The sequence below is a fragment of the Carassius gibelio genome, chromosome A15 (genome assembly GCF_023724105.1).
Source record: "Carassius gibelio isolate Cgi1373 ecotype wild population from Czech Republic chromosome A15, carGib1.2-hapl.c, whole genome shotgun sequence".
Taxonomy (NCBI): Eukaryota; Metazoa; Chordata; class Actinopteri; order Cypriniformes; family Cyprinidae; genus Carassius; species Carassius gibelio.
The window spans coordinates 3,917,276-3,938,666 of NC_068385.1; the positions used below are offsets into that span (position 1 = coordinate 3,917,276).

Genomic DNA, 21,391 nt, shown 5'->3' on the forward strand with positions numbered 1-21,391 from the left:
GACATTTCAACAGCTCTTCACACACCGTCAAATAAACCAAGTTTACATAATAAGTGCATCAGATTGTTTTCATGTTCTCTTTCTCACCATCCGGGAGCAATGAGGACTATGCACAATCGCTTCTTCAGCCATCTTCAGAGATACTGGGGGTGTGTGTGGATATATTGAGCTGTCAGTGGTAAATCCAGCATTAAGCCCATCTCCATGCGGGGACTTTAATGAACTCCCTCTGCTCTGCACGGAGCGTTTAAGAGGAGCGAGAATGTCTCCAGTCTCATGCGCTCTTTAACACCATCTGATTTATCTCTCGCACCGCACTAACAAAAGAGACAGAACAAGAGACAAGAGAAGAGGAACGGGGGGCTGGGGGGCTCCTTAGATGCTTTGATTATTTATGAGAGAAGGCAAAATAATGGGGAATCATCATTATCTCGGGTGTATTGAAAGTGTAAAGAGCATGAATATGTGCGAATTTGTCAAGGAGAGACGCTTCTTGCTACTGTACACTGCCACAACGACCCAGTCATGACCCTGGTCTGTTGTCATGGCATCGGGTTCTGACTGTGCAGCAAGTTTCAGTGGGGTTAAAGGTCAAAGGTCAAAGAGATGTTAAAGAGGTGCTGTTACACAGACAGTTAAATAATACGGCGATACTGAGCATTTCTAGTCACACTACAATAGTCAAAAAGTCACTAAAAGTTAAACTCACTGCAAAAATATATTGCACTTATTAAGACCTAAATATGATATGTGAATTCACAATGTGTTGCTGGTAAAATAATATAAGATTTTTAGTGACAATGTTAATAATAATAACATTATTCAGGAATTCTACACAAGTTTTTGTAGAGGCAAGTTAAACAGAGTTCATGACCTTTACATGACCCCAAATGAACCTGTTTTTATTCTGAGAATATAAAAGAACATTCTGGTATAAATTCTCTTTCATTCGAAGAGCAATTTACTGAAAATTGAAACATGACCATGTTTCCATATTTTCCTGGGACACAGATGTCATATGGCTTCAGAAGATTTAGATTATGAATCCGGCCAAACATAGGTCTTATATTTAAATAATAACATATCTTGTTTGCATATTACTTTCTATGAAAGCAGCTCTAAGTGTTTCATTATATATTTTAGTTTGTTGTTATAATAATAAATAAATGAATAAAAGAAACAACAAGTAAGAAGCACTAAGTGCAATAACGCAAAAAGGGTCAATAATAATACTACTAGTAATAATACTTTTAAATATAAAATAAAACAAAACAAATGTACAAATTAGAAGGGGATGTAATAATAATATTGATGATGATAATAATGATGATGATGATAATAATAATAATAATAATAGATTGTAAAAATATATATATAAAAAAAATAATAAATACAATAAATAAAATAAAAATACATGTCTAATTACAACTAGTAAAAGGTTTTAGATTTTTGGGGCATAATAGCTAAAACCAGCTTCATTTCATTTGCTAAGGTTTACAAAATAAATAAACAAAATAAATAACTCCACAGAATAAAGAAAGTTATATGGGTTTGGACCATTCAGCTGCTTTATGATGTTTTATGCCGTTTTGGATCACTTGGTGATTATACTTTGAGCCTTACGGACACAATCTAACACACACACACACACACACACACACACACACACACTTTATCTGGTACTGCTTTAATACCACAGTACAGAGCTCTTAAAACTCAATCATGAATCACTGGAGAGTGTATATGCATGTCCCGAGCGTGTGTGATTGCTTTAATGCGTGTGAAGAGAGAAAAACAATCATCAAATAAAACAGAAAAACAACCATTTCATGTTTAACAGCCATTTGGGGCTTTGATTGGTGTGTGAATTTATTTGTGCACACCTCCTCCCTGTGTGTTTTCGCCTCAAAACTTATAATTGAATAAAAGTGTAGATTAATGGCTGAATTTGATGTGGCTGGTTTAGTGTTTAAAGTTTTCTTGACAAGAGCACATCAAACAGCCCATGTGTTTACGGCCCTAAAGCCTGATGCTGTTATCAGGACAAGGCAGCCACAGTCCTCTATCACACTCCTCCATTCTAACGTTCCCTCGTTCCTTCTTTTCCAGCATCTACGGTGTGCTATGGGGGCTTAGTACGGCAGGACTGAGAAAAAAAGAGATCTGGACCATAGCCATTCCTGCACTGATATTCGTCATAATATCACAACTTTTGCATGAAGCTCATGAGTGCTGGCACACCAACCTGCTTCCGCTGTTGACTTTTCACAACACTTCTCCTCTATCGCTACACTTATCCTGTCAATACATCAAACTCTACAAATGTCTGTTCTGCACTCATTTACTACATATTTTACAAAAGTGTAATTTTTTGATGATTTTAAATCCTCTGGGCAAACACTGATATGACAAAGAAAAGAAAGCAAGTTTGCAAACATAATGCAAATTCATTGTTCAATATATATATATATTGAACAATATATTGATGTGTAGTGTATATATATATATATATATATATATATATATATATATATATATATATATATATATATATATGTATATATAAATACTACACATCAATAAAGAATACAAATGTGCTGAATAACAAAGATAATTTTTTAAAATATAATTATTATTATTATTTTACCAATTTAAAAATGACATTTTTAATTATTAAAAATACATTTGAATTATTGATTAAAATGTTGTACTTTTATTTTTATTTTTATAATAAAACTGTTATTAACATAATATAAGTAGAAAGAGAAACTTCAGATTTCCTCTAAACGCTCATCTTCATGTAATAATAATAATAATTATTATTATTATCATTATAATAATTATTATTGTTGTTGTTAGTAGCAGTAGTATTTACAGAAAAAAAAAAGAAAAAAAAAGTTTACTTTCCATTGACAAAGCCCTCAGAAGATTTTGGAACAGATAAAGTGGTGAGATAAAAATGACTATAATTTAGAAAAGCAGAATTTTGAGAAATGGAATAATCAATAGGATACTTTTTTTTTACTGGTAGCTGAAAGAATTACTATTTAACCAAAGCATTACTCAAACACTCAAGTGGTTGGTGTAACTTTCTAAATGATAGATGTTTCCATAGCTGTCTGCAATAAGGCCTGTATTACTGATGCAGCTTTTGCGGTTTAAGGGCATTAAAGTTGTTTTATGGAACAAGAACTGCATGAGCCACAATGTCATTGTTGGCTATGGAAGATATTGAGGTCAGATGCATTTAAATGTAGTCATCTTGTTTGCAGCCCTTTAAGACTCAATTCCTTGTTCCATACTACATCATTTTTTACCTCTTGCGTTTAATTCATCACCTTAGTTGACTTTGCAGAAATGAAGCAGAACGTTGAGGGAAGACATTGGAGAAATCGGACCAAGTAGCTTCTCTCACCGCATCTGGAGCCCGTCTGGCTCTATAATTACAAGTAACTGTTATTTTATCACCTTTAAAATATTCTAGTACTCGAAAAATATCCCGAGACGATGACATACGTTATAACTTTGCCGGGCAGCTATTGACGAACACAGCAGAAAGACACTGGGTCATTCATAGTGTCAAGTGAAGTGTTGTGAACATAAGCATGAGGAAAGAGTTTTATTTCAATTAGTTTTGGTAAATGAATGTCTAGAGTGAAGCAGCTGAAAAAACCTGGGTCTGGAAATATTACACGTCTCCTCCAAGATGTCTGTGTGTGAGAGAGAAAAACTGAGAGCAAGTTGAGAGCAAGAGAAAGGTTGAATCCCATTTCGCATAAGGGCTTTTAACGTTTTTTAAAGCCTAGATTAAGTAACACTTCAAATGTAAAAGGGGTTATAAAGCACTGCTCCAGAACAGAATTACGATGCCAAAAGAATACAGTATGAAACAATAATTTGCTGGAATGTTCCAGTGAGCTGTTGAACAACCAATCATAACTGCTTCAGGGCCTGGTTCATTAATTATTCATGAGCTTTGTACAGAAACAGGTCCAATCAACATTTTTGAGTGAACAAATTTGCAAATAATAACTTGAACCTGGAATTAGCTAATTTACATTGTGAAATCACAAAATCTACTCAGGCAAGAATCATTATTAACACAAAGTGAAGTATGAATAGTATGAAACATGAAATAAAATAAAAAAGTGTAAAAAGACCAATACTGCACACCTATACTGTACATACTTGTTAGATATGGGAAACACCTACTTTGGAGTATGCCGTAAAACACTATTCTATTGCAATTGGAGACACCATGTCCAAAAAGACTATCTTAAGTGCCTTTGTCACAAGTTGCTTGCATTTGCATGAAAACATTAGCCAAATTTATTACATTTAAATTCAGGTTCATACATTAAAAAACTGCTGTGGCAGCTTTGGCCTCACTCTCCTTGCCATTTTTCTTCAACTGAAAAAGTCAATAGAGAAGTGTCACAAACACCTATCCATAGAGCAAGGAATTGTGGGAAATATAATCCAAAAATTCATGCACGCTTCAAAAATCCATTGAAAAACATCCAATGTGTGAAGCTCAGCGTGTGCATTATTGCTCAACACATTGAGAGTTCAGTACTTCGGATAGTCTAGTGTGTGTGTGTGTGTGTTGTGATGTATCTTCAGTAACTGACAGCCACTCCGAGCTGTCAGCCCTTTCTTCCTATTTTATTAGCCTAATTAAAAGCCTAGCATTTGTCTTGGCGCCGAGCAGCGGGCCGATGGAGGTGTTATTTACCGAGCAGGCATCCATGGTGATCCTGTTACCATAACGACCAGCCTCACTGATTGTTTCCCTGACAACAAAATGCATCATCATCAACTCATCCAACATACCAGTGAGAAATGGATGGCCCCACTGAGTATAACACCCAGTGTAGCCTTAGTGAGAGCACTGCACATAAATAAGAGTGACACGGCTGGATCGGACCTGTATCTGTGTGTGTGTGTGTGTGTGTGTGTGTGTGAGTGAGTGTTGATGAATAGTGAGTGTGATTCAGTGTAAATAGACATAATGCCTTATCTCCTCCTCAATTACAACTATTTTATTTATGATCACCAAAGGCCACCAGTCACAGACACACAACACACACACACACACACACACACACACACAGATTTCATGCAAGCTTACTTCCCTTACAAACATACCGTGGCGGTACCATGGTATATACATTGCATTAGCAAAACCATGGTATCTTTGTATATATCATGGCACAAAATGATTACTATATTACTGTAACAAGCAATTTTTTTGAAGCTCCAAAGATTACAATTGTATTACCACATTCAAAAACCTGGTAACACAATGGTGCACATCCAAAAATCATGCTGTTACAACAGTTAAAGAAATAACACCACGATACATGTTCAGAAACATGGTTTTATTAAAGTACATTTCCAAAAATCATGGTGTTATTATGGGGAAAATGCAAAAACATGGTATTATAAATGTCAATATGTAAAATATTATAACGCCATGGTACATGTCCAAAAACCATGTTACCACAGTAAATACACGGAACATGATTAAAAACTGGTAAATGCCATAGAACATGCAAAAAGACATGGCAATGTACATGTCCAAAAAGCATGGTATTATAATGGTAAATATCAAGATGGTGAATGTCCAAAACTGTATTTGTTCATTTTAAACAAGCCTATATCATACAAACAAACTCTACAGATACATATTCCTTACATGAACACACACCTGATAGGGCAATGACCATACTCCACCCCCTGCCTGCCCCGCCTTTAATGATGAGCCATTCGTTACCGTGCCGACGGGAAGAGTGACAAGCCTATTTGTGGGACCGGCAGGCTGCTCGTGACTGATTGGACAGCAGATCATCAGGGGCGATGGCCATGTGACAGCACACATTTCCATTTGGGTGAAAAATCAGGCTAATGTGGCTAACTCTAGGTGTGTGTGAGAGAGGTGAGCGAGGGTGAGCTAGACCCAGGGAGTAGGGCTGTCCAAAAAATCGAATGTGATTTTCATGCGCATCTCGTCAGTAAAGGCGCTCCTGTGATTAGAAGTACATCTCCAGAACAAGCGTTCAGATCAGGGTGGCTAGGTTTTCAAAACAAATACTGCCCACTTGCTTCTCAAAACTAGCCCAATCGCGTTTCCAGGAGGCTCCCCGATAAAAATTGCGTCCCAGGGTTAAAAATACACGTTTTTTGGCAGGTTTGCCTTGGTAAAATTCACATTTTAGGGACTAAACAGTGGTGGACGAAGTACACAAATCAAGTACTTGAGTAAAAGTACAGATACATATAATAAAATATTACTCCAGTAAAAGTAAAAGTACTCAAGTGAAAGTACAAAAGTACTCGATTTTTTATGTACTTAAGTAAAAAAGTACTGAAAGATAGATGTTTTCAATTTTATATAGGCTACTTAATTTAATTTTATATTAGCACATATTTTTTATAATCCTACTGCTCAAAATACCTGGGATTTTTTCCAAAATAACCACTATATGAAGTCAAGATATATTTTTGTTGTTGATATGGACTACGCTGATGAGTAATGTTCACTGTGAAGTTTACACTGTGATGTACCTGAGAGAAAACAGGGATGACTATCTGATTTTCACCAGTAAGAACAAAGTATTTTAAAGTTTGTAGTTTTACAGAACATCAAAGTTACAGTACAGACAAAAAGTTTGGACACACCTTCTCATTCAAAGAGTTTTCTTTATTTTCATGACTATGAAAATTGTAGAGTCACACTGAAGGCATCAAGGGCTATTTGAGCAAGAAGGAGAGTGATGGGGTGATGCGCCAGATGACCTGGCCTCCACAGTCACCGGACCTGAACCCAATCGAGATGGTTTAGGGGTGAGCTGGAGCGCAGACAGAAGGCAAAAGGGCCAACAAGTGCTAAGCATCTCTCGGGGAACTCCTTCAAGACTGTTGGAAGACCATTTCAGGTGACTACCTCTTGAAGCTCATCAAGAGAATGCCAAGAGTGTGCAAAGCAGTAAACAAAGCAAAAGGTGGCTACTTTGAAGAACCTACAATATGACATATTTTCAGTTGTTTTACACTTTTTTGTTACGTATATAATTCCATATATAATTCCACATGTGTTAATTCATAGTTTTGATGCCTTCATTGTGAATCTACAATTCTCATAGTCATGAAAATAAAGAAAACCCTTTGAATGAGAAGGTTTGTCCAAACTTTTGGTCTGTACTGTATATATGACATGATGATAAAGCCTGAAGTTAGGAAGAACATTTTAAGGAAAATATAATTATATTTTAATAATGATTTTTTTCCTTCTAAAACCTTGTCTGTGGTTTAAAAACACCCCTGGCCAAACGGGGTGCATCTCTTCCCCTCTTTGATATTTACTGTAGTTACCATGTTCTGAACATCACATCCTTTCTTTTTTACCCAGATGTAATCTATATATAGGTGGTTGAATAAAAATATTTGGACATTATTTACAAAAATTACCTCAACTTAGTACCAGCAAGCTTGTTAGCTAGATAGTTAGCATCAGCTAACAATATTTACTTATTTTCAGTATGGTTATAATCCAAACAATATACATATACGTTACTGTTGATAAACAATATAAAAACAGACATCACATAGGCATTTTAATAAAACTGTTAACATTACGGCAGCGGGGAATTTGAACGTGCATGAGTTATTGTATTTAATCTGTGTTATTTTAAGTTTTTTTTTTTTTTTTTTACCTAAAATTGTCTGCATCGTCTGCACTCGAGCATTTCAGTGGGCTTAAATAAATCACTCTTTACAACGGATTTAGTTCTCAAACAACTGACAATTTTGACCTAAATATGATTTTCAGTTACAATAATTAATTCAAAATTTCGGAATTAACTTACTTTTATCAACATCAGACGCACGCGCACTCACAAGATCTCCCGGTTCTTACTTCTGTAGACTCGCACTAAACGGTTCTTTGAATCAGTGAGTGGTCGACTCCAGAACAGCTGCAATCCATAGACAGTAGGCTGCAATCGGATCATTCTAATTCGTAAATGAATCGTTTGGTGCGATTCGAGATCCGATTTAAAAGTATATTTTGAAAAGACTCTGTTTGTTCATGATGAATCAGACACCGCTTCTGCGTGTCGGAGCACGTGATATATTATAGGGAGTAACGATATGTTTTATGAAATGTAGTGAAGTTAAAAGTACGATTTTATGCTTTGGAATGTAGTGAAGTAAAAGTAAAAGTTACTCAAAATAAAATTACTCCAGTAAAGTACAGATACTTGAAAAATTTACTTAAGTACAATAACGAAGTAAAGCTACTCCGTTACTGTCCACCACTGGGACTAAACATCACGTTTTTGTTATTGGGGACTTGGCAACACTGGTTCAGGTGGAGCGACATTTACTACACAGAGCCACAGTCCACCGATAAGCTACACAAAATCGCTCTCAATATCGACAAAGAATCACCTCAGATTCTGAAATCGATTTTGTGTGGATTATTTTGTGAACTACGGCTCTGTGTAGTAAAGACCAATCAGTGTTGCCAATTCTGCGGTTGTTTTTCATGTCCGTGGGGTCGAAGCAACCCCAATACAAATAACTTAATGTTTAGCCCCTAAAATGCAAATTTTACCAAGGGAACCCTGCCAAAAAAAAATTATTTTATCGCCCGGACCGAAACGCGATTGGTATAGTTTTGAGAAGTAATTGGGCAGGATTTGTTTTGAAAACCTGGCAGTCTTGATCTGAACGCTCGTGCTGGAGATATACTACTAACAGGAGTGCCTTTACTGAAAATATGCGCATGAAAATCGCATTTGATTTTTTGCACAGCCCTACCAGGGAGACTGCAAAATAACAGCAAAGACTCAAACGCATATTTATCATAAAATCTAAACACAGAGGCTGATGCAAAATCAACAGCAGCACAATGAAAACCTTCATCCACACCCCTACCAGCCTAGTCTGGGGAGGACAGCTGAAGCCAGAGAGAGAGAAAGAGAAGGGAAGAGAAAGTCTGAAGCAGTGAAGAAAGGCCTTGTTTTCAGAGCAAACCTCCCAAATTTGTGTGAGAACCACACAGGAATGTTTTCCTCTCTTGCGGCTGGTTGACACTCATGGCACACACACTTGCAGTGGAGGGTGGACACGAGACGTCCAGATTTACGAAGGTGTCAGGGATTTCTCGTCTGTGCCTCTCTAGGGTCACATCTTGCTCACTCCTTCCCTCACTCTCCCTTGTTCATATCCCTTTTCTTTCAGATCTGTATTGAAAAAGAAAACAGGCCTGTCTCTCCTTCTGTCTGACAACGTAGCGGAAAAAGAAAAACAGACAGTGAGAAGGAGGGAGAGATGAGTGAAAACATAGGGATGGAGATCTCCTCCGGTGTGGATGCTGTTGTTGAGGGAGGTTAACCTCTGTGTCAAGCCTTTTGACCACAACGCCAGATAATTCACAATCAGTTCAGTTCCAGCGATATCTGACCGTCAAGCGTCAGTTCAACTCAATGGAGGATTTAATTGTTGTGTGGAAAATGTTCTTGAAACTTCTTCAGCATTTAGAAGTAATGCAAAGAGAGGGATTTACTTGGCTACAATAAAAAGTATTAAAAGATTAAAAGGGGCCTATTCTATTCTATTCTATTATATTCTATTCTCATCCCTAAAGTCCACCTTAAATGTTAATGAAGGTTCCTTGTACCAGAAAGTTGTAATTTTGTTTTACATGACCATTTTCCACTCTGTACCTGACCCATACAATAAACGGGCTGTTTTTGCTATCATACCTTTACTGTGCGTTCACACCCGACGCGACTTGCATGAATAAATTGCGCTATTTGCACGTAGTTGGAAGCTTGAGTATTTTGCGTTTATTCACGCGTGAAATTAACTTCACAACAGATGATCTTTGGTCTTTAGTCCATTAATCCTTTTTATTCCTGTTTCTGTAAAACTATGAAGAAGTATCATACAGCTCCGGGTATCCACATACAGCGGCCTTTGTTCTCCATTGATGTTTCGCATTTTCCCTCCGCTCGCTACGTCATTATCACGTCACTACTAGAGCAAGCTTCTGATACCGCGCTGCAAAATTTAGTCAATCGCTTCTTTCGTGCCGCCTCATTCATGCGAAATTCACGGCAGGATGTCTATTCGTGTCTTTGCATTGACTTAACATGTAAATTACTCGCTCTTAATGCACCATTAGAACTTCTAGATGTTAATGAACTAACTAAACAACCTTCATGTACCAGCATATTTCCCACTGTCCTTACATCTCAGTTTCCATTAATGTGATGTATAAAAAATGTGTGTGTTCATGATGGTGATTTTTGGACATTATTCCTCCATTAGATGATGACAAGAGACTGTTTAACAAGTCAGCAGAAAATACTTTTATAGTGAAAGAGACTGAATCACGGTGATGAACAAGGAAGCTATTTTTGCTTTTCAACAGCTTGTAAGATGGAGTTAAAAAAAATGCACTGAGCAGCGCTGCCATCAGAAATAAACCCTAATCAATGAAAGGACAGTACGACAAAGATATCGCTTTCCTCAGTGGACATTTAAAATGTATATAATGTTTTAATAATAATATAAATAATGTTTTATTGTGAATATGAGATTGAGCGGAAGTATGAATGCGGGGTCAAATGCAGGTAGTCACACTCGCTCAGTGATCTCTATCTCATAATATATATATATATATATATTACAAATTACATCCGTGTAAATAATATATATATATATATATATATATATATATATATATATATATATATATATATATATATATATATATATATATGAAGAGTGGGGCAGGGTTGAGAGCCGTGGAAATGGAGTGATTGCAAATCAGCGTCACCAGTCTCGAGTCCCATGGAGGAGATTGGAAGGATATAAAATAGGTGCGACGACAGTGAAGGACGAGAGAGGACCAGGCCTGGATTTATTTTACGTTTTGATTTTGTTTGTGCGTGGCAGTCGTCCGTGAGGAGCTGTCGTGCTGTTTTGTCTTTATTTTATTATTAAAGTTAATGTGATTGTCTTCCCACGAAAGAACTGCGTTACATTGGTGCCGAAACCCGTGAGGAAGGAGGGACGCGCTGCCGAAGATCCCTCCCCACTGGGTTGAACCCGTGGTGCCATCGAGCAGGGGTAGCAGTTGGGCGCCGTGGATGCTCGAGGCGGAGGGCTTGAGTGAGTTGCCGGGGATGGACGAGCTCGCTGCCAGCCGCCCGTGATGTGGAGGGGCGACTGCCGTCCGTGAGGGAGTGGAGTCGCCGCCACCGTTCGCCAGGGGGCCAGAGCTTGCTGTCATCCTTGATGGAATCGGGAGGAGCAGGGAACGGGGGACTCCGGCCGGCTGCCCAAAAACGGAGTAGCCGTCGCCATCCACCGGGCCGTGGAGGAGTGTTGTGCCGCTTACCAAGGATCGTCCAGTGCCACCGGCAGGCACCGCAGAGGAGATCACCCAGCTGGTAGAGGGCCGAGCGGCAGTGCCTCTGGGAACCAGAACTTTTTTTCTCCTCTCTCCCCTCTCGTCTCTGTCGCTCCTAATCCTTCCATCTCCTTTTCTCTCGCCTCGTCTGTCCTACCCCCAGTTTCCAGCAGGTCGCCGTGAGCGGGGGTAGAGTCAAACATAGTCTAATTCGCGTCAATATGTTGACGGTGTCCTTTATCAGTAGGCTTTATATATATGCTTAACATGAAGTATAGATATTGTTGTCATGAAGATGAGAGCCTGGTCTTTCGGCGGTCTAGAATCAGCTGCAGGGCGGATTTGCGCTGAACGCGGAGACTTCCACCATTTAATATGTTCGTTTGGAAACACGCAAATGTACCAATGTGCTGCAAACAAAATATTGCATTTGGTCATTCGGTACACACGTGCACCGTACTGAAAGCCCTGTACCGAAACGATCCGATGTTATGTGAGTTTCTTCACATAGCATAAACCTATTACATTGCATTTCTTTTGAGACTTTCCTTTTGCCTACAACTCAAAAAGGTTTCTCAAAATGATGGAGCAGGACACAAAAGGTCTTGGGAGGAAGTGTTGCATTGTAAAAGTACTTTGACATAGTGTGGTACTTTAAAAAAATCTAAATCCTGTTTTCCATGATAAAAAATTGCCTGTTTTTCCAGTGTTACAGTGGGGAAAAAAGCTGTCTGATTGAACTTTCTTCAGTTCTTTCTGTTCTCATTCTAAAGGGGGATAGTGCTTGTGTTTTAATTGGATGACTGATGAGTGTGTCGGTCTGGGGGTTCGCAGACGTGGAGGGGGGCCACCTGGAAGAGCTTCTGGTGTCAGTGGAGAGCAAAGAGTGGCCAATGAGCACAGTCTCTCTTTTCACTTTTGGCTCAAACTTTTAATAGAGGCAGAGAGCGCGGTTGGCCCTGGCAAACTGTCCCAAGACCTCCAAAACCTTCCTCCCCAAATAAAATCCCCCACAAAGGGCTTTTTGTCCCCTGCAGGCAGCGGTAGCGTTTCAGGAAGTGGGCGCGCTCCATAGCTGATGATTTATGGCTGGGAGTCCTGGGTGGCAGTTGGCCGGACTCCTGCTGTCAATCAAACCAGGCTCAGGAGTGACGGCCAATGGCACTGCTTCCCCCCAACACTCTAAAGAGGTTACAATGGCTGTCATAAAGAAAAGTAAGAGAAGGAAAGAAGGGAGCCGCCACTGAAGAGAGAAAGAGAGTCCAGACAATCCGAATACGAGGGAAGATGGATGTGTTCTCGCTCTATTTAAGAAGAAACCCTGGAAGTCTCTCCCTCTCACTCACACACTAAAAACATCTCACTCTCTCTTTCATTCTTCCTGTCTCTTTAGGGGGTTTGTTTTGAAGGTTGTGGATGGCAGGATGTCAGGGTTATAATCTGCCAGGGTAACCGATGGAGAGGCCGTTCCTGTGGTTTGCCTGAGATGGTAACTCGTCTTGACCAGGCACAACAATTAGAGCAGATCTCTGTCCTAACATTACTGACACACGGACCAGGAAAAATCCAGAGTGATGGATCAGGGATGACACATCCAACCAAAAAGACTGGCGAGGGTGTGTGTGTGCGTATGTTAACTCTTTATTCGAGAGGATGGCCAGGGACAAAGTCCTATTCCGACTACCTGCTGCCACCCGGAAAATCTGATTACTCCCTCACTCTCTTTTTTCTTCACTTTTTTTTTTCTCTTTTAATTCTTAGTCCAGTTTCCTCTATGTAATTCCGTCTTACTTTCTTTTCCATGTTTCATTCATCTTTGTCTAATTTATTTTCCCCTTGTTTTCTACTGTCTTTGTATTTTTTATTTGTATTTTTATTTTTATCTAAAGTGTTCAAAAGTGTTATTTTATTTACTCGAAATGTATCCTTGCTGTGTGATCTCGGATTCATGAACAAATCATTCTTTTTGGCTGAATTATTTTAATGAAACAATTTGTCTTTGTTAAGAGTCTGAATGATTCAGAATCATTTGGAAGGTTAGTCTAAACAATTCATTTACAAATTTAACTGATTTTTCCAATGACTCTATCAAGTGTTCAGTACATAGCAACTAAAATATTTGGCATTGTTTCTATTTTTTTTTCACATACAAAGTTATCATATGATTTCAGAAAGGACATACATTGTAATTGCATGGAAGATAATATTTGGTGTCCTTTTGTGTTCGAGAAAGTCATAAAGGTTTTAGAACAACATAAAGGTGCTATGAAGAAACTACTATAATTTCTTGTTTAGTCCTGGCTAAATCTTGTTTTTATTCACTTTCTGCCCCTCCACCTCCCTCTATCCTAAGGATTGAGTAACTCTATCTGTTTTGCTGAACTCTATTCTTAGTTGAAGAGGTAAGCATGTGTGTGTGTGTGTTCGTGCTGGGGTTGAGTGGCATGTATGAACTGTGTACCCCACACAGAAGTTTAGAGCTGTCTAACGTGAAACACATGATAATACAGCTTGTGTCAGCTCCAATCACACTCTCCTCACAGATACATACACACACACAAAATGCTCTTTAGCAGCAAATATAACTCCCCTGATGCACACAATTAAGCACACACACTTTCCTCTCATCCAGGTACTTTATGAACAGCATCAGTCTGCATGAGAGAGGAACAGAATAAGACGACTGGCACAGAGAGAGAGAGAGAGAGAGAGAGAGAGAGAGAGAGAGAGAGAGAGGGGATGCCTGAGAAAAGAGACATAATATTAAAACAACAGAGTACAAACCAAACTAGAGATCTGCATAGAGCCAAAGAAAACCAATCGACGTGTGTGTGGTTTCTGAATTGGGTTACACAGGTAGAGGACAGATTAGAGGAAAAACTGACCTGAACTAACTATATGCAAATAACACAATTGTATTTGTGTATTTAAAATGTCATTTTGTTTTTCTGTGATGGTCAGTGTCATGTGATTCTTCAGAAATCATTTTAATATGCTGATTGATTTGGTGCTCAAGAAGCATTTCCTGTTATTATCACTGCTGATTTCTTTAAAAAAAAAATGTATTACCTCTATTAGAAAAATGATTTTATAAACGGTCAGAATAATGCCTTAGTTCATCAATAAAGTTGATCAAAAAATTGGTGAGAGAGACAGAAAAGTAGAGTATGAGAGACAACTGTAAGGAATAGAGAGAGAAGTGGGTCAATACAATCCACCAGAAAGCAAGAATTTTTAAAATAAAATCTTGTTTCTCCACGTTAACAGCACTTTCTCCATCAGTTTTTATCTGCGGTTACAAATATGACGTTGAGAAACATGAGTCCTTTCCAACGCAACCTGCAGACCAAAACACACTGTCAAGACTTCTCAAACATGTCTGCTGAAAAACTGAACAGCTTCCAGGTCACTGGTACACATCTGCTTAGACATGAACTATTTTTGTGAATAATGAAATTATACCAGAAATGACTGGCGATCACGTTTAACGTCTAACCCCGACGCAATCGTCAGGAGGAGTGACTGACAGCTTGACAACGTGATGTATACAGATTTCAAATGAAAACCTCTGGAAGGCTGCTTTAATGATTGTTTGCCTCGGTTGGTTTGAGACGCACGTGTTCCTGTTGCTGGGAAAATAATTACGGGAAAGGAAATCCTGAGTACAACTGTGTTTCAATGAAAACACTGTGCGATATATAGCAAAACAAATTCAGGATAAACATCTTTCTTTGCCACTCTGTGGTCGAAGCTGGGCGTTCGGGGTTTAAAACTAAATTTGATTTCCTCAAGCAAAGTTCACTGATATCAACATTACGAAGTTTCATTGATCCACAACATAATACACTTGCCCATGTTTCCCACATTTGTAATGGAAACCACACGAGTGTGGAAAGTGATGTGCGTCTCTGTATGTGTGTGAGTTTATTAAACTGTTTTTTGGTAAGCCCGCAGTGGGGAGCCATTCTTGTTTTGTGCTGCGCGAGTAAAGAGAGAGAGAGAGACAGGAAGAGGTGGGTTCAAACCCCACCTTCTCCTCCCCACAGAGCTTTTGACCAGGTACACCCCCCCCCCATTCTTACACATCTAATGAGGTCACGACCTTCAGAGACACCCCGCTCACCTGACATTGTGACATACACACCTTAGGACAAATATATACAAATATTCCACATGTAATAATAATATATGATACTATGCAATTAATTAAATGTTATATTTTTTCATGAGATTAAAGAGTATCAGATTTCATTTACATTTATGCATTTAGCAGATGCTTTTATCCAAAGCGACTTACAGTGCACTCAGGTTAACATTTTTTGCCTAACATGTGTTCCCTGGGAATCGAACCCACAACCTTGCGCTTCTAACACAATGCTCTACCACTTGAGCCAATCCATATACTGTATTTCACTGTATACAGTTTTTCTTTGGATCTCTCATGTCACATGGGTCCACAAAAGCAAGGACGAAACTATAAGATATAAACCATGCATTACGTTAGTAAATCTGCTTTATTTACTTATGAAATGCCAGCTCTCACCTGTGGAGCGTAAGTGTGTTTTAATTTTGGACACTTTTTACAACTACTGTACTCACTGAAAGTAATAAAAAACTTACACACTTTGAAGACAGCATGAAATGGGATTTGCATAGCATTTGGCTTTTAAAATATGATATACTGTATTAATAAGATATTCAGGGTGTCAGGAAATTATTGGTTGATATTATTTTTCCCATTCAAATGGCCATGATTAGGTCAGCAAAGCAGAGCTGGAGAAAATTATTACACATTGGTGAAAGATTACAAAAGCTAACAATTCCTTTTGTATTTAGACTGACATGCACTGATGAATTGTGCACAGCAAGTAAACAAAGTGCATGTTGATTTCATATTGTCTTTAAACAGTGAAGCTGTGCCAGTATTGTGTACTGTAGGCCGCTCGAGTCCCAATACAGGAAGCCCCTTTCTCTTTCTTTCTCTCTATTCTCTTGAGAACGAGGGGGTGAAGGAGTGGAAGCTTTCTCGGTGAATACTTTAAAACATAATGCTTCATAAAAACACACGAGATGAGTTCTGAAGTCTTTCTGAATGGCTTGTGTGTGTGAGGTCAGTTTCCTTGAGACAGGGATTAAACTTCCTTTCGGGCCCTGAAAAAGAGAGGAGGAATATATATCGGAAGGGAAGAATGAGGGAAGACAAGGAGCAGATACAAATTTCTGAGGAAGAATGACAGATTGCGCATTCGGGAGCGGGAGAGTGACAGACAGAAGGGACAGAGAGAGAGAAAGAGAAGGTTCTAGCACAAAAGAGACAGAAAGAGAGAGAGAAGTTGGAGAGCAGGATAGCAGGATGAAAAGACGAAGAAGTGTGGGGACAGGCATGCTGAGGAGGCCTAATCCCTCACCCCTTTTCACACACACTCTTAATCTCCAGCCACGTACACACACACACACACACACACACACACGGAGCTAATCTCCTACGTCCCCTCCATCTATGTGCCTGTACTCAAAAGGTGCACAAAAGCTCCCGAACAACCCCCTCATCGCCACACAGACACATATATATGTATTCACTCATATGCATACACACAAACACAAAATAGGCTTACACACACCTTTGCAAGGTCAACACACACACACTGACCTGTCCTAGACAATCAGAATGCTTCAAAACTTCAATGCAAAATCTCTCTCTATTGTGTATGTGTGTGTTGGTGAGGCAGGTGGTTGTTTTATTTACTGAAGTCATCTCCAATCGTAACTCAACAGCTTTCATTACTCAAACACACACACATACATGAAAAGTAAAGGTTTGAATTTATGACGGCGGTTCAGAGAGCTTCTGACCTCTTCAGTGACAAACGTCCCTCATAGTCAGTTATGGACCTTCTAATACACACAATCTCACATACGCACGCACACACTCTGGTTTGAAAATGTAAAAACCGCAAACACTTGCACTTAGGGCGCCCACGTATCATCCATCACATATCCACAAATATAAAGTTGTCCCTGACACACAATTTTCACACAATTAGAGACAAAACTCACATGCATACACAGACACCAGACGAACAAATCACACACACATAGTTCCAGTTACAAACAGACAAGAAACAATCACACATATGAACACATTCACACAAACAAACAAACACCTGTGCATGATCAAACAGACTGCACGATGAAAAAACACACTAACAACACACACACAATCATGCTAATATAGATACTTACGAAAATTACAGCACTTGTGCTTTGAATGTCTCTTCCCTCACACACACACACACACACACACACACTTCATCAAAGCCTCCAGATGGGTTCGGTCTTTATCGTACCCCAGCTGGTGACATCACTCTTCCACACGGCAGAACTGATGATGAAAGCAAACAGATCTATCTTAACTTGCATTTACCAAATCAATTTTATTTTTACAGTCTCTTGCATATTGACATATTGACGGCTTCTCACACGGCGGCACGGAGGGAGGGGTGCAGAGGAGAACGAGAGGGAAAGGCAGGGAGATATGCTTAATGCCATTTACCATATTTAATGTTTCCATGTCATCACTGAATATCCCCTCTGAATAATGTGCCACTTCATCATAAATTCTTTACAACTTATTTACTTAATGGAGAGAGTTATGGGCCGCTGTCAGCCAGCTAATTAAACATAGTGATACAGCACTGCTGCGCCACGCAGTCATCCGTCCCCCATCTCTCTCTCTGTGGCTTCTCAGTTTCTTAAATACATATTATTCAAGCGTGCAATAAATTACAGATGGATTAAAATTCATGAAACCTTTTCTTCTCCATCGTTTCCTTCCATAGAGAACGAACAAGCAAGAAAGACAGCGAGAAAAAGAGAGAGTGCTTGCTCAAGAGACTGTAAATCCCCCATTGGGAGACAGTTGCCTTTTCGATCATATTAACACCTAATGTCTGCAAATGTATGATTTCTGCAAAGCTAAGGAGGGAAAAGACAAGTGAAAAAAGAAAAAGATTAAAATGCAAGTTTAACTGTTGTGTTTTCCAACAAGATATGTCACAAGAACAAATTCAAACCTTTCAACAGCATTTAGTCAGAGTTAACCATAATTACATACGCCAACCAAACTTAAACCATAATACCACGTTCTGACAAAATCATCTCTAAAAAATAGCCTGGAACTGGTTATTAACATTTAAATCATCGCCATACCAACAGGACCAAAATCTGCCTGGAGAAAACCAGAATTAATCTAAATAAACATCATAAAAGCTGAACACTTACAATTCAAAGAGTACTAAAGTGTGTAATTCTGTCATTCTAATTCTGAAAGTAATTCTGATTTTGCATTGCTCAAACTATTGCTTAACACTACTGGAAGGTGTGTTTACAGCAGATATCACAAACAATTGCTTTAAAATATAATAGTCAGTTTTCAATAATAAGGGTTGGAGATTCTTTATCGGAGTAGGATGAGTCTATTTATACTTTCAATTTCGCTTGATACTCCCCTTGTGACCTCTCCGGCCTGGCGAAATTAGCCTAAAATGACCCTGACCAAGACAACACTTGACCTCTGACCTTGTCCTGTGACCTGGTTTCGACTGAGAGAGTAGACTGACTGATATCTGATAGACAGGGCAGTCACAAGGAGGGGCGGCTCAGAGCAACGGTCTTTAACCTTTAATCTATCTATCTATCTATCTATCTATCTATCTATCTATCTATCTATCTATCTATCTATCTATCTATCTATCTATCTATCTATCTATCTATCTATCTATCTATCTATCTATCTGTCTTTCTTTTAGGGATGTAAACCTTTTAACCTGAAGACTTTTTCAAAATTTTTACGAAACACGCAAAACATTTTTTCAAAAGACATTTACTAGGCAAAAAAATACTGTGTTTTACAATTTCAGTCTATTTAAATTCTACTTTCTTGCACGCAAATTCAAATTGCAGTGCTGGTTCCTGTTTGCTACTGTACCTTAATTCAAATTCTCAAATCACTCCAGAAGGGCCCACAGCCCTGGTTTGGTGCGATGAATAAGCATGTGAAATCTTCTGTCCATATTTAGAGACGTAAGTGGCATTAAAAAGACCTTCAAGGACATTTATATTATGTAATTGGCATAACATTGACCAATAGCCCGTCTAGTAATTGTGACTAATGGGATTACGGGCAACTGCTAACTGGGGTTAGTGCAAGATCACAGAGCAGAGAAGAGGTGCTTCACCATAAAACATGAAGGCCAGGGTTAATCACGCTGCCTCGCTGATGACAGTGAAACCCTCAGTCGCAACAGCTACCCATGAGTTCATGTTATCTCCAGTGGATTGTCTCCAACCGTGTGGGGATTTTCATATTTGAATAAGGCTGTTATCACATCTCAAATTCATCGTTTGATCCTACCTTGCATGGTTGCGTAGCATTATCTGGGCTGTGTCTTGATGTTTCCTCATTGGGCCCGAGACGTTCGCCCACCTCCAATCTCCTCCGGCTCCAGACGCCCAGGGTTCCTCTGGTAACGGCTGACTTCCGGACCTCAAAGTCTGGGGGCACTGATTCGACCCCATCCCCGGCCAGGTACACTGAAGTTGGGAATGACGGGTGGAAAGGGGAGGGGTCGACTGGGGAGACTTCATCACCTGATAGGCCAGGGGATGGAAGGTCATTTGCAGTGGCCAATGGGATTGGATCAGCATCAGACACTCCACCAACTTCGTCCAGATCATCAGAGGCGAAAAGAGAAAAGTCCTCTCCATCTCCTAATCAAGAAAAAAGACAGACACATTTCTCTTTGAGAATTTAGTAATTTTAGCAGTTCGGAAAACCTTTGCCAATTTGTAATTTATGGAATCAATTGAGATACGTATTTCTATGGACACAATCCAAAAATAGTGGAGGTCTCAGATTAAGAACCTGTGGGAAGGCTGTGCATAGAACCCAAGTAAATAAGACAATGCCGTATATTAAGCACTTCATACAAACACTGTATGTTTGAGACATGTTTTCCCCTCGCTTAACGAAAAGTGATAAAAAAAAGAAAGTGATGAAAGTTACAATTTAGGACTTACTATTTACAATTATATCCTTATCGATAAATGTCTGAAGTCCATATGAGTACTTCCTTTTTGCATAAAAGCGAGTCCTAAAGTCTACGCTTCACAGACCTCACTGAACGAGAACCAGCACACATGCGTGTCAAACAGACAAAAGAGATTCCAGCCAATATTGTTAGCCAATATATTTATTTTACCAAATGATACGTTTGTGCATTAACATTATGTTAAAATTCTAAAACTTCTAAAATTACTTTTATGAGAGCAGTAACTTTAAAGAGTAGACAATTTCATTTCTATAGCGTTTTATACAGTACAGATTGCTTCAAAGCAGATTTACAGTAACAAACAAGAAACACAACACTAGTATCACAAAATTCTTTACTTAGGAATAAGTGAATAATATCTGTATTTCCCCATTTATTGTAATTGGATGTAAATGAAGAAAATTGGAAAAATACTTCCAGAATATTTGAGGTCTATTACTTAAGCTAAAGATAAATAGTTACCACTAAGACTAATTATCTTTTGGCAGCAACAAACGTAAGCTAATACAGTTTCACACATTGTACCAGTACAGTTGCAGCACTCTTTAAAGGTACTTCTTATTTGTTTTGCAAAATCCACACTTCCAGACCACAGCCAGCCCATATATGCGACCTCAGCACATACGAGTAAATATACATAGTGCCATAAAAAAAAAAAAAAAATGACCACCAGAGCAGTTAAACAAACACAGGGAAGGGGAAGGTGGTTTGTGTCTGTGATAACACTTAATACAGCCTGGATAAGAAGGTGTTTGGGGTGATAATCATGTTTGTGGCCTTGCCAGTTACGCCCTGTCATCCTCCTCCTGAGGCCTGCTTCGGATTGTTTGGATGGGGATTAATCTCCAGCGGGAAG

At 38.9% G+C, this 21,391-nt stretch overlaps 1 protein-coding gene across 14 annotated transcripts in view; it reads right to left on the reverse strand.

Annotated features, from left to right (window-relative positions):
• LOC128028962 (MDS1 and EVI1 complex locus protein EVI1-A) overlaps positions 1 to 21,391 on the reverse strand; it is a 157,301-nt gene that overhangs the window by 81,593 nt on the left and 54,317 nt on the right. For all 14 annotated transcript variants that reach the window (XM_052616361.1, XM_052616365.1, XM_052616363.1 and 11 more), the window contains exon 2: positions 19,839 to 20,194. In XM_052616361.1, coding sequence (XP_052472321.1) covers positions 19,839 to 20,194 — 356 coding nt within the window. The remainder of the gene's footprint in view (positions 1 to 19,838; positions 20,195 to 21,391) is intronic.